We start from the raw sequence: 15640 nt of genomic DNA on the forward strand, positions 1-15640 counted from the left end.
TGCTAATATATAATTTAGTTTAAACTAAGATAAAAACATAACAGAGTTATATTTCACAACTTAGTAGGCTTATCCTGTGATTATTTAACAATATTTCTGTCTTTAGAGAACTTACCGCAATGGAGTACAAAAGCCTCAACAAACTCAGGTATGAGTTACGAGAATTACAAGAATTCTACAGAATTAGGACTTGATGATACGGAGATGATGTTTCGAAAAGGGATAAGGCACCAACAGCACTATTTACTGATGTCCTATCAGGATGCAACAGGGATTTCATTACTATTCTATTATAACTGTATTTACAGCAGTTTCAATATTTTTAAGCATTTCATAATTTAAGTTTTGGCTTTATTTGAATTTTAAGCTGTTATTGTTCTGTCTACGAATGTTTTATTGAAAAATATTTTTCTTTAAGCCAATGTACTGAAACATAAACCAAATTGTAGATGGATGTTAACATTAATGACGTATATAACAATAATTAAAAATCACAATCACATTTTAAAATGTTTAACACACAATACCTAATAAAGAGTCTAGCATTGTATTAGTATCTCACACGAATAACTTTTATTTGAAACTGGAATAAACATCCAACGATATATCAGAAAGGCTAAGTAAATTGAGAGGAATAGGCTATAACCTAAATTGAAATGTTAGTGAAGAAGCGAACTCTCAGATAAACCATTTAAATTAACTAAGTTAACAAACAAGACTTGTAAAGTGTACGCTTGTAATAATATTACGGTTGTAAAATATATACATGTTTTATTTAAAACTCATTTTGGACGTATTTATACTTATACAAACACCTTGAATTCATAATTGTTTGTTATTAAATAATTTGTTCTCTGTATATCTCATGAGAGGTGTTCCACTCTTAGCATTACTGAGAAAGGCACAGTAGGAGAGCACTTTCATCATGGAAGGCCTAGAATCTTCTCTTCTCTGGATCGCTATTTGCAATCATTGGTATTATTTATTTTATCGTACGGTTTCTTCTTCTCTTTTCCATTTCCACCTACCAGATCACTCCTTCTAACAAAAAACTGTAGAAATGATAAATAAACGTACATATCCATTTTTGGCGCAGTAGAAAGAAATTTAATTTCATTTCATTACCATAATATTAGTTTAAGATTCATTCAACTTAGAGGGTTGATCTCCATATCACTCTTGGCATAACCACGCATGAGTGGGGGTAGTGGCGCGATTTGAGTCTAACACGTTAGGCAGTATAAGAGTGATTGTGTTCTGTGTATGGAGAGAACACTGTTGGCTACACTGCAGGTTATACGGTACCAGAGTTGTTTCGTGAAGATCAAACGAATGTAACGATGAAGACCAACGAGGCTGACCATCTGTGGTTTTGGTGACCTCACCAAACAAATAAATCATAAAAGTTGAGGGAAATCAACTAATTCACAATCTAGTGCATGAAATTGTGAGTGAGAAACTTTTATATCGTAAGTTTTGTGCTCAGCGGAGACCGAAACTCTCGACCGATGACCTCAAGACAACGAAAATGGAACCAGATATAAAGTTTCTTATCCGGCACAATGAAGTAGGAGAAGATTTTTTTTTAAGATACATAGTTACTGGTGATGAAACGTTAATGTCGAATGGAGAGGATTACACGTCGCCGCAAAAACTACCGCGATTTGTTACGTATATAGACGCAGAATTTTATTCAATTGGCTTAATTAAATAATATTTTGTGTTAGATTTTGACATCTGAAGAATAGAACGTATATCAGTTTTGAAAACATGATGTTTCAGTTTTTGTATATGCAATATAACAGTGACAATGTAACACGAGGTGACCCAGAACTCTACCAATATTTTCTGGTATTTTCGTAAACAAAATACAAACCAAAATATCGTATTAAAAATTAATAAAACTCAATCATTACCCGAATAGATGCAATTTCGTTTTTTTACTTAGATATTTTTAATGCTAGAACGGCTTGTTGTAAAAAGTTAAAATTGTGTATATACCTTATTAACGTAAAGGCCTAATTAAATATAAAATTTCAATTTTTTTGAGGCTTTATTTTTAAAATGGCTGCTTCCTAAAAATCTTAATGGAAAAATCTTAAAAGCGACGTATGATAAAATGACACCATTATCAAGTTTTAATTAGAAAATTTAATTATAAATCTAATGATACCAAGTTTAGGAAAATAGGTTGATAAAAAGAGATATAATTCTTTTTTTTAACCAGAGTATTATCAGTTTTCTGTTACAAAATCCACCGTGATTATGTTACAACACTGTTTGAGCCACAATAATCAGCTGTTTTAATTTTAGCTGCTCCAATCAGCTGATTATAAGTTACAATGTTGAACTGTGGTTATAATATTGCAAGATTTAGATTTCTTTTGATTATAACAGAAGAAAATAAGAATGTTTATATATATATATATATATATAAATGAATGTTTGTGTGTTTGTCCTTTATGGAATCGTACACTATTTGACCGATCATTATGAAAATTTGAATGTATATGTACTTTTCGACGGAGAAGGTTTATATGCTATACTCATTTATAAAACTCACCACGAGGTAGCGCTGCAAAATAAAAAAGTTTTCAAAGCGCCTGCACATTATAAACTGCAATTACGAGACAGTTACGTATATTAATTTGCCAAAGACTATTTGAAGGCACTAAGTTAGAATATATGTTTGGTCTTTATGATAACTATATGGTTGAACTTAAAGCTTGACTGTTAGACCGCCTTATAATAAAATACATGTACGTGTATAATGGCTATATAATAAGCATACACAGATTTTCTTGATCGTGACAACAAGGCAAACTCTACATCGGTGTTAGAAATATAATGCACTTGAACCAGAAGTGCAAATACATGGCCAAGGCTTACGTAAAGCGTGTGAAGCCGCGGGAAACAGCTATTAATCTATCAAAATAATCTTTACTTACACAGGACTTCAAAGGAATTTATAAGATGTTTTATATTATAACAAAATACAAAATAGTTTTTAAAGATTAAAACAGATTTTTACTTCATTTCTGTTGCTATGTGAACTATTTCAGTACATTTTTCTACAATAAATATTCAATGTTCTAGCAGCCAGTTTGATTGTTTGATTGACACAACCGTGTCAGTAGGCTTAGCCCCAAATTCAAATTTTTACTTTTTCTTCATAAAAAAACTTAAGGATTTAATAAACTAACTAATAGTTAGTTTATTCCTAATAGGAATAAAGTTATATTAAGAGTGTCCCACAGAGAGGTTTAAACATTTGATTTTATATTACTTGCCCATTTATGCACCGAACATTTTCAAACTCTACACAATTAATAAAGTAGTTTTTTTTAAATATTCTGTGAAAATTAAAGCACTCTAACAATTGTAGAAACAAAATGGTGACATATTGAAAATTTTACTATTTTGCTTCCTGTAATAATTAATTTCTTGAATGACCTGATTTGATTACTGTGTTGCAGTTTTAAAGAACAGCAGTTTAATATAACACTCATTGTTGAAAACAAGCTTTTTGATTGAAGAATATTGCTTGTGCTATAAAAACAATGGCTTTTAATGTTGAACAAAAAGTGAAGTGTTGTGCGTGGGATACTATACCCACCAGAAGATGAACCACCTAGCAATCCAACAATAGCTAAGTGGAAAAATCTTTTGTTAGAAACTGGAAGTGTTGTAAAAAAGTACTCTAGGGGATCAAATGAGGAAAGAGAAGTAGTACTAGTATGCACATCAATGCTCCACTCTCCAGATAAACTGAAATCACTAAGGAAGGTTGAACTTGAAACTGGTGTTCCAAGTCTTCAGTACAGAGAATATTTTTTTTTTTAATTAAATTTTACAAAAGTCACCTAGTCCATACTCTTCTGAAGATGATCCAGACAGGAGAGTAAAATTTTGTTCTTATATCGTTAAATTTCATGAGCTAGAACCAAATTGGCATACTCAAATTGTTTTTTCAAAAGAGTCCACTTTATACCGCAATGATGCTGTAAATAGGCATAATTGTAATTATTACAACACCGGTAATCCACACATTCTTGAACAGACTACTCAAATCAAAAGGAATTACTTTTTGGGCAGCTGTCAGTTGTAATAGGGTGCTATCTTACGACATTTCAGACAGTACAATGACTGGGAATAGGTATGAACAGGTTTTAAATGAACAAGTCTTGCCTCATTTGACGGTTCCAGAAATGGATCAAGCAATCTTCCAATAAGATAGTGCTCCTCCTCATTTCGCAAATCCTGTCAAGCGATTTCTAAATGACAACCTTCATGGCTGTTGGATTGGTTATGGAAATGACTTTTTAGATGGCCACCCCATCAAAGTTAAATGATCCTCCAATTTAACTGTGTGTGATTTCTTTCTAAGGGTTTACTTAAAGGAACAAGTTTATACTCGTAGCTTCAATAATGATGAGGAATTAAAATAAACAATTGAAGAGGAACTTCTCTGGATACCGCAGAATTTCTTTGTAAGAGCTTACAATTCATTTGTTAAGCTATTATCAGTGTGTCGCAGTGGATGGATTTCAGTTCAAATAATTGTGGACTGTAATTTTAGGTTTTTTAATAGGTTATGTTCTAATTTTATGATTGAAATGCTTTATTTCTCTAGAATATGACAATAAATAATTTCACAAAACCAAAATTACTGAAATTTTCACAGAATATTTTTAAAGCCTATTTAATGAATTTTGTAGAGTTTGAAAATGTTCGGTGCATAAATGGACAAGTAATATAAAATCAAACGTTTAAACCTCTTTGTGGGATACCCGGTTTATATATTTCGCGCTTAAAGATTTTAGGAAATCGCCATTTTGAAAAAAAGCTTCTAAAAAATGTTTTCTGTAATTATTAGATCTTTAGGTTGTATAGTAAATTTCAACTTATTACAACAAGCCGTTCTCAAATTAAAAAGAGTTAGGTGAAAAAACATCTATTTGGATAATTATTAAGTTTTCTAAAGTTTTAATATGATATTTTGGTTTGTATTTGTTCCAGGAATAATACCTAAAAGTATTGGTAAAGAGTTCTGGAACACACTGTATAACGATGGCAAATGTCCGAAATCTTATTATTCTTTAAAATTATCAATTGTTAATAGTTAGCTTTGACCAAAGATGCAACTAAACAAATTTTTATGTCTACAGTTATTTTACAGAAGAAATTTGTGAATAAGTAAACAGAATATTATTTACAAATCATTGAAGTACCAGTATATAACTTACATATATGGATGAAATATTCTTATTTGTAGTATTTTATACTTATATTATAACTATACATTAACTATAGGTTTTAGCCATTTTAAGGAACCTAAAATTAGACAATTAAAATAAATTAAAAATATCATGGAAGAAAATCCTATCATGTTCGATGTAAGTATTTCAACTATGACACCAAACCTTGTACAGGAAGGAGGAGCTATGTTGAAACAATGAAGAACTAAATATTTGAGTGAGAGTGTTATGTAACTGCAGCATAAGAACATCAGAGATTATCTGATTTGGTTACTGATATGTACTGGCCTTAGTAAGTTCTCACTGGAAATGTTGTCAATGTCAAATACTAAATCAAACTTAACATATTGTACTCTACTGTACTGTGTAATAAACTGACCAGCAGAAATATATATATAATAGTCATTAACCAGATAAAGACACTGAAAGTGGCTACTTTCTGCCAAATAGTTCATCTTCAAATGTTTCGCTGATGCTGAATTAACATTTATTTGTGTCTGATGGTTGGTTTAATATGTGTGAAAAAAATGTAATCTGAGAAAAATATTGTTTCATAATTTAAATCCTTTTGCTACCTTTTCGTTTCAATCACCACCAAGACTAGTGTGGTTGATGATTCTTTAGTTTTGTAGTATTATTTAAAGAATTTCAATTTGTCCAACCAGAAACATATAACAGTAAGTAAAGGAGGTTCCCTAATTTTTTTAAGGTACAGACTGAAACAGAATAAAAAATGATAAACCTCAATGTTTGTAAAAGATTTAATACCTATAGTCTCAAAATTGATTTAATTTTGGCTAAGTATAAGTGTACAATATAATAGGAAATTACCCCATAAAAATCTTCTAAAAACGGTTATTCGTTTCAAATTGTCGATCATGAGGAGTTTAAAGATTAAGGTTTAGCACATATTCTTACAGAATTGATTTTTTCTTATAAGTGTAACCAAAAAATTAAAAATTCTAAAATAACTAAAAATCCAAAAAGACACGTGTGGAGAAAAAATTAAAATACAGAAGGCAAGATAGAATAATTGAGTGGCACATTAATACTTTCACACACAATTTTATTGTTACACAGCTAATAACTAATACTGTGTAATAAAGTAAAAAAGTAAAGTCCTTTATAACAGGCAAAATGTAGAAGTGTCTCAATATTAGGCAGTCTGCATGAAATATTGAAAACAAGTCTCAAATCTGTTAATTCATTCAGCTTACAAGCTGTACATAAGTTCTTATGTACAAATGGACAAAAATATGAGTTTTTATGGATTTCATCTTAAAATCATATAACATTAACAAATACAAAAAAGTAAATGAAACTCAGATTTGACTGATATATCAAGTGTATGAGCCAACACTTTATATTGTAAGCAGTGTATAATAAATCAACAGATTTAAAATTTTACAGTTATTTAATCCAATTATTAGAACAAAATTTGTTTCATTTTTACTGATTCAGTTACAAATTTTTTTTGCACCATTATATTTCATAAAGTCACTATTACCAGCATAACAAAATAATGCTATAAATAGTATTCCTTCATTAATTGTCTTTTGTTGTAATGTACATTTACTTCCCATGTATTATAATCTGATTTAAATGTTTCTTTATTTTACATTTATATTATTAATGTATTCAATACAATACTTTTACTGATGAACATTTAAATGGAGCTTTTCTATTGTTTCTGTAAGTCTTAGCATTTAATGATATTAGGAATAAATATATTACTAAGTATTTTTTTAGTAAAATATAACTTAGTGAATTAGGTACTTTAATAAGAAGCATTATTGAAATACTGAATTGCTCAACAAATTTTATAGCAACTCTACACAGCACCTAAGCAACTTATGAGAATACATGTTAACTCGTTAAAAATCAAGTTGTGATAAGAAAACAATAGAATGAGTCTTGTAATTGTAATTTATGGAATATGGATCATGCCTTATCAGCTGGCTCTAATATTATAGTGTTTGTGGCTGATTTACAGTTTTCTGTTCTACCAACGCATTGACCTCTTTCATACAAAACCTTGGTCGAAGGCAAAACACATGCACAATTTGCCTCTTCATCAGTCGACAAGTATTGACTCAGCTAATCTATGACGCAATATAGCAGAGTTTATTCAGCAAATTTGTCTGATTTATGACATGTGAGAAGAATGAGAATACTATTTCTTTGAAATATACCATCTATGTTCAATACAACATTTTGGTAACAAACCTAATTTAAATTACGACTTTAAAATTGTTTTAAGTATATTTTAACTTACCAGGGTATTTTTGTTTATGATCTTGGCCAGCCTGTCTTGATCTCTGATAGTAAATTTCTTTGGAGCCTTTACTCATGTTCTTCCATAGTTGACCAAGTCTATAGGAAAATAATACTTATTTACCAATTTTAGAATTATAAAATAACATGATTTTGTAATCATTTTAATGCACAGGTAAAACATGAAACTTATGATCTTTACTTGGGACCAATAAAGTTTGAATCAAAGCTTTTCACTGTAATGGAGATGAGTATTTGTTTCACCAAATCTTGTGCACTTAAAGGGGTAATCTACTTTTTCCTCATTCTTCAGCTATATAGGGTGTGGTATGTATGTATATTGATCACAAAAAGTAACATTTGACTTTCCCTTTCTCTGCTTTCCTAATTCGACCCAAGGTAAAGCAATACAGTTATATTCAACTTTGGAATATGATCTAAATTGGGCCATTTTTGGGGAGTTGGGATGATTTATGAGAAACTTCTAAATGTAAACATGGGTTGTGAGATACATTATTCAAATTTTTTGCAATAACAATCATCAAAAGAACGATTTTACCAAGTTCCATAAACGGCACATCCCGCTAAAGGTGTATGTATATAGAAAAGGCAACAAAATTTGTTTTCGCCTATGGTGCCAACCCCCTTGAGTAGCCCATATCAGTTTCATAAGAACACAAGTAATTAATTAATTTTTAAAATCTCCTATAAAAAACTTTTGGAACACCCTATAAATATAGTGCATTATAATTAACCTGTATTTCGGCCAAAATGTTCAGTATAATAAAAAATGTAAAACAATGAATCACACAACCCAAGTTTTAATTTTAAAATTTATTCTCAAAAATCATCAACTGACGATAAATGATTAAGCAGTATGTATTTTGGCCACTTTTGCCATAACATGCAATACATTTATTGTTGAATTATTTTCATACAGCAATAATGTCTGATTTGATTTGATTTTTGTAGACTGTTAGTTAGTACCTATCTATCTGGACTGAGACTGTCTCGTGGATATTGCTGAAGGATGCATGTCTCTACCAGCACGCACTGGATTTGAAGGCCACAAGAGTCATCCAATGCCAAGTTCATGTCACTGATATTAAATCGCTATAATTATTACTATTTAATTATAATTCATTATTATTATTTTGAAAGTGGAAAAATCTTTGAATTTATCTACGGGATTATATTTTGTACAGATTTACAGACAGATTCCAATTCAATGGGTCCAGTTCGCAAAAAAACACTGTATTGTATTGTAGGCGCCACGCTGTAAATTACGGGTCATTTCCAACTCGATTCGGAATAAACCAATCTCCCCAAAATTATAAGATCACCCTAAAAATTGTTTTCATAAAATATGGTTTACTATCTCAAACTTCCCTGCTGACAAAACTCACCTGATCAATAAATACAAAATGTAATAGGTGGCTAACTTTTTCATATTAAAATTTAAACGTTAACTTATTTTGCTTGGTTAAAATTCTGTGGAGATGAACTCCTACTATGGTTCGGCATGTGTGATTAGGTCAACTTTGCCAATCAAATCATCTTGGGTTACTCCTAGAGTGTACCTATCACCTGTCCCTAATACTGACTATATGACCGTTTATAGTAGTAGATGAACACACTATTTGATAAAGTCTAACATTATTCAACATACCAATCCAAATAAAAGGTCTCCAATGTCATCATTGGGGGTTTTCAAATTCCTGATTTGCCATATTGAATTTTTAAGTGCACATACCCATCACCAATCTGATTTCTCAGACCAATCTATTTTAGGCTATTTTAATTATTATTCTATCGAACCACCTAACATGGTCTAACCAACCTTTTTTTAATCAATCATCTCAGTAAAAATATCCAGTAAAAAAGTTGCCATTCTCTTCGCCGATTTTTGTAGTGTGAATTGGCAAGTTAAAATATAATGTAATAAAATTTCCATAAATCAGCCTTTTGCAAAATAATTTGCGGTGTCCTTCTATAGCATTGTTTCAGAAGTAGTAGCAACTTCTTTTCTTATGCACTGCTTTAGCTTGACGATATTATGAGGCTTAGACAAACAAATTTATTCTTCAGGTAGCAACATTATAACAGTCACAAGATGTACGAGAACACATATAACAGAACATCAGTGAATCGTGAAATCAGGTAACCCAAAACAGTTTTAAAAAGCTAACTGAGGGTACTGGTGAGTGACAAGTCGCACCATCCTTCTGAAATCAGACAGCTTCGGTGTTTATTCCTAACAGGCATAACAACGGCACCAAAAAGTCTCCTAGCATTGTCATAAAGTGAACAGAATCAACGGTGACAGTCCTTCCCCTGTCATACTTTACCACCGTATGTTCTGAATATATGCAATTTCACACCAAACAATCACTTTTTCCTAATGAAGTGGGATTTATAAACTTATTTTCAATTTTAGAATATGCTTTAAAGGAAATTACAAAATCTTGAAAGAGACTCACAGCTACAATAGTCTGTGATATAAGGCTAGTTTTCGTCATTCAGTTTCTATACCATTGCTATTTTAAAGGGATATAAATTACAAAATCTTGAAAGAGACTCACAGCTACAATAGTCTGTGATATAAGGCTAGTTTTCGTCATTCAGTTTCTATACCATTGCTATTTTAAAGGGATATAAATTACAAAATCTTGAAAGAGACTCACAGCTACAATAGTCTGTGATATAAGGCTAGTTTTCCTCATTCAGTTTCTATACCATTGCTATTTTAAAGGGATATAAATTACAACATCTTGAAAGAGACTCACAGCTACAATAGTCTGTGATATAAGGCTAGTTTTCCTCATTCAGTTTCTATACCATTGCTATTTTAAAGGGATATAAATTTAGTCTATGATATAAGGCTAGTTTTCGTCATTCAGTTTCTATACCATTGCTATTTTAAAGGGATATAAATTTAAATCAAAATGCAGGAGTATATTCACAGAAGTGTTGGATAATGCCAATGCAATAGGGTGTTTACAGGCCGATCCCTTAGGACTGTGCTATATACTTTAGCACAAAGCTAATAATATACGCTAATATACCAGCACAAGCCGTTTCAATGTTTTCCAGTATTTGAACTGTATGTACCCATTTTAAATTTGTAATACGTCACAGAATTACACCATGGTAGGTGATGTTGAAATCAGCACAATATTGTTGTATATAGAATTACTGACTCATTATTCTCTTTAATGTTATAATCATGAAAGCGTGGAGTTGCACTGACCAGTGATAATCTAACCTCAAAGTGGAATGAACGAAAAACAAAACATTACTGACAGCAACAATCAACATCCAGCAACAAGCCAATAGTCAACCACAATACGTTTTGTAGCAGGCTTTGCTAAGGGTCAATGCAAAATTTTAAGTCTATATAACTCATTTCATTATTGACAGAAGGTCAAAAGACAATCATACAGAGAAGAAATTTGTACATTCCCTGGGAAACAAAAAAACATGCAAGGTATTGTTATTTATTCTGCTACTGCTCAGTCAAATCCCATTATATAACATGCACCATCATCAACCTCAGTATTCCTCATCTAGGAATGAAACTTCATGAACAAAATCAATTTGTTTTCAAGCTATCATGCAGACATACAAACAGATACACAGACAGACAGAAATGAAGATTTTCCAGCTCCTTGAGTGATATGCTTCATTAATGCTAGCTGAGCAATCATGATAGAAAAGCCGTCAGGTTTTTATGGTTTACTCCGTTTTTACCATACAGATCCATCTATTTAATATATACTTTTCTGGGAGGTATTTAAATTAAACACATGCAAACTGGAAATTATTATGATCTGGATTTCAATTGTAGAGAGTCCACTTGTGCTGTTGAGGCATCTAAACTTTTCATGAATTATGATTTCATTAAATCTGATCAAAGCAGATAATTTGATGAAATAGTATTTCAAGTTTGATTTAGTAATTAGTGGTAATTAGCACAAAATTTCATTAAATTTCAAACAAATTTGAATGGTAAGGAAGGTGAAATTGAGCTAAAGTCAACATTCAATTGAATCAATCCTTCCTACTATAGCTACGTTTACCTGTTACCTAGCTACTTGTTACTTTAAAAATGTTAATTCCCCAGTCTGTGTCCTTAGATAGAATCAATAAATATCCTAAATTAAAATTCTATTCCTAAGATACATTCACAATACCAGTTTGGTTGAGTCCATTTATACACCAACCAGAGTAGTTGTGTGATGGATTTTACCAAATGTTAGTTCTTATTGGTGGCTGGCACCAACTATGGTTGATAACAATTAATGTATATCTAACAACTTATAGTTTCAAAACTATCAGGCAACTACTATACTAAATTTCAACACTCAGTGTTTGATTTATAATACCAATGTTCATTTCATAACTGTGAACCTGTCATGTAATAATTTTCAATTTCTTGAACACATTTTTAATTGTGTAAAAACAGTGTACACAAAGAGTTTATTGTTTTATTAAAATTATGCAGTTAAAAATGTTTTTGCTGTGGCTTGATGAAAAATTGGAGATTTTGTTTCTTTTCATGACCAGTAATTATACTTAGTAATATAATATATCACTAAATACATATAAAGTATATATACGGAAATTACACATATATATTTATAAAATTTATAAATCTAAAATAAGACATGGTTTTAATTTTAGTTTCAAAATAATTATTCACTATCCTCAGGAAATGGTATGGACAGTTTTAGAGTATCAATTCTTGCATCACATTAACCTACCAGTGATCCTCTTTTACTTATATGAGTTCTGAATAGCCAAGACTAAAATATTATTTATTTACTTAAAAGTCATTCTGACATCTATTAAAATTAAATCAATCTTTATATTTAGACAGTGGAGTATGGATAGCAAATTTGAAATGGGTACACATAAAACAAATTATGTTGAGTTTTTATGATGTATAAAAACACAAAATACCTTCAATTTTTAATAAATGATAAAATTATACAATTTTTTGAAACAAGTGAAATTATGTAACTTTTAGGTTTAACAATAATTGATAAATGTTAGAAATCTGAAACTCACCAATGTGTAAAACATACATTTATTCAAAGAAACAATACACTTTGCATTACACAAGTTCTATTAACAGTTCATTATTGGTTTCACTTACAAACTATGATACAAAATACATAAATAAAACATTTTCATGTCTTGTTATTTTCCGCTTAAAATACAATATAACGCTTAGTACATCTGTTTCTGGAGTCATCAAATGAAATAATTAAATCTCAATTCTACGATATAATCTGTAACTACCCACATTTTTTACCATGTTATACATGAAACATACCTTAGTTTGAGTCTATAGGTCAAGCCGGTTAACTAATTTTTATTATAATAGAATTGTGTAATTTTGAACCACTACAATTTAATTATATTTTTGGCCCCATATGCATTTGTTGTTACTTTACTGGACTATTTATTGCTATTGCTATTGCTACTGGCTGTGCTTAGGTGAGTAAAAACAACACTTATAACAGTATCATTATATCCTGCTCTTAAGGGGAGTCAGAAAACGAAAACTATTTTTTTGCAAACTGTTTTATCCTACAATTTATTCACTATACGAAAATGCCTTATTTGTGAAATTCTGAAAGGTAGAACTTGAGTTATAAATGTTTTCCAGATGAATTGCAAAGAAATGTTGACTAGTTAAGTGTGCTAAGTAAACTAATTATGAGCCCTATCATCATAGTGATCATTTCTACCTTCCTAAAGATATAATAAATCAAATAAATCCAATACTTAGGTATTTGGTTTCACCAGACCTGTTTCAAAATTGTCTTCCAGGGGGCACACATAATCCATATACAAACGCCGTAAAATATTATTTGTTCACGTCTTCCAAAAACTATGATTGTGCAATATGCAATCCTTGAACTTTGTGTAAATGAAGCTGCATCATGTTACAATCGAGGTAATGTAGTGAGATACCTAATGTTACAACAGTTAGGCTATAAACCTGGTAAACAAACTGATCAATCTGATGGAACAAAAAAATGAGCTCCGAATTAGAATATCAGAAAAGACTATGAAGAGTTGAATAAGAAGTGCCGACAGAAGATCAAACTAATATTGGAGGAGGTTTTCCAAGAGGAAGTGGATACTGAAAACCCAGTGCGTATGATGACTGACATATTCAATTACAAAATTTTGTCAATATTGATTTGATAGCACTTTTATAACATATTTTATAGTACTTATACTAAAATGTAAACTTTGATCTAATAAACATAGAATCATTGTAACTAAGAGACTAATTATTCTCAGATTATTAAGTCAAAATTTCCATATTGGTAGATTCTACTACTACATGGAATAAACAGTACCTGTGATTATTTAATCACTTTTGTATAATTTGTTATTATCTGCTTAAGATCAATTGGCACTTAAAAAGTGCCACTAATTCATGACCAAGGGACCCACGGCTTTACCCGCAATTCCAATTCTGTAAGATTTGCACGTCTAAGAGCATTTCTGGTTTGAGTTAATTATATTTCCATCACCAATGTTGTTTGCCTTGTTGCCATGATTAAGAAAATGTATCAAAAAGTAGGCCTATATGTTTATGGCCATTGTAATTTACTCTAGTCTTTGTATTTTTATTTCATAGTCCATTTGTCCTGGTTTCTTGATTAAGAAAATTTATACATATACAGGACAGAGAAGCCTATTTCTGTCAATGCACAGATAAGATGGGTTTTAAAACAGACTTTAAGTTTACAGTAAAAGTCAGATAGTAACTTTGTCTTTTATATCAACATTCCAGTACTAATCAAGCATTGCATATTTAACATTTACTAAAATGTACAGTAAAAAATAGCTAGGTACATTCTTAATATAATTTTTAATTTTCTTATCTGGCTTTTTTCTTACTCTATGCTAAACAGCAGTTGCAGAAAAGGTTGATATAAGAAGTGATGTTACTATCATGCGTATCAAGCTTTCAAGATTACAAATGTAAAAAAGATGTTAAATTAATAAAACATACGGTTGTACTGTCATAAAACTATGTTTACACAGAACAGTTGATTACATTTAACAAGTGCTAAAAGTGGACTCAACCCTTCATCTATAAAAAACCTTAAATTCACAATTTTATAAAATTTTTTATTAATCAAGATAAAAACTATCCTATTTTTGAAGTTGGACCAAAGAATATATATCTACAAAATTGGATTAAAATCGGTTCAGTGTTTTCGGAGATGAGCATAAACAAATATCGTGATGATGAAAGTTGTAATTATATGTTAGGTACATACCTTCCAAGTACAGTTATTTATAATATATATATATTATAATGCAATGTAACACTGTGCCACTGCTCGTCTGTTCCTCCACACTTCTACTTACGTATGAATCCTCTGAATGGAATGATGTAAAACATAAATATTGTACACTATGGAATAAATGTTATGTTTCTGCTAGCACCAAGAGTATAACCAGTTCCAAATGTCTTTACTCCTGAGTTGAGATTGTAGAGTGGTGGGGTAAGATTCATTGAAGGGGAGGAGATGCCATGCTATTCCAATCATCATTATGAACTGGACTGGTGAGTATCATTATTGGAACATTTATTACATTACATGTTATGTTGATTGTAACAATGAATGATTCATTGTGTTCAAAATACAATTATGAGCCTATAAACTTAGTTCTTAAACATTTTGACAGTATGTTTAAGAACACACAGGTAGCTTTCAGCAGGCAAAGAAAGATTGAAGAAGAACAGCTCTCATGGACACCACCGATGATAGGCTTATCCTTCAACGTGTTGGCAATCAATGCCTATTAGTCCTGAATTGCTTAAAGAGCACAATGAAGATCTGAGTTCAAGGTCAAAACTTTAGTACAGCACAACTCAGAGTACCAAATTATACACATCTATGTGACCAGTTACTAATTAAATAATAAAATCTACAATTTTAAGTAAATATTACTTTATCCTCATCACATGATTTATTTATTTCTACATTGGAAAATGTTTGAAAAGTGAAGAAAACAACAAAGGATGGAAGGTTCCAAAAACTAAAGAATTTTCAAAAAAGAACTAGTAGTTA

At 30.6% G+C, this 15640-nt stretch overlaps 1 protein-coding gene across 4 annotated transcripts in view; it reads right to left on the reverse strand.

The window, feature by feature from the left end:
• LOC124357378 overlaps positions 1 to 15640 on the reverse strand; it is a 192903-nt gene that overhangs the window by 161589 nt on the left and 15674 nt on the right. For all 4 annotated transcript variants that reach the window (XM_046809125.1, XM_046809124.1, XM_046809127.1 and 1 more), the window contains exon 4: positions 7534 to 7631. In XM_046809125.1, the coding sequence (XP_046665081.1) occupies positions 7534 to 7631 (98 nt within the window). The remainder of the gene's footprint in view (positions 1 to 7533; positions 7632 to 15640) is intronic.

Source organism: Homalodisca vitripennis, chromosome 3 (assembly GCF_021130785.1).
Source record: "Homalodisca vitripennis isolate AUS2020 chromosome 3, UT_GWSS_2.1, whole genome shotgun sequence".
NCBI lineage: Eukaryota > Metazoa > Arthropoda > Insecta > Hemiptera > Cicadellidae > Homalodisca > Homalodisca vitripennis.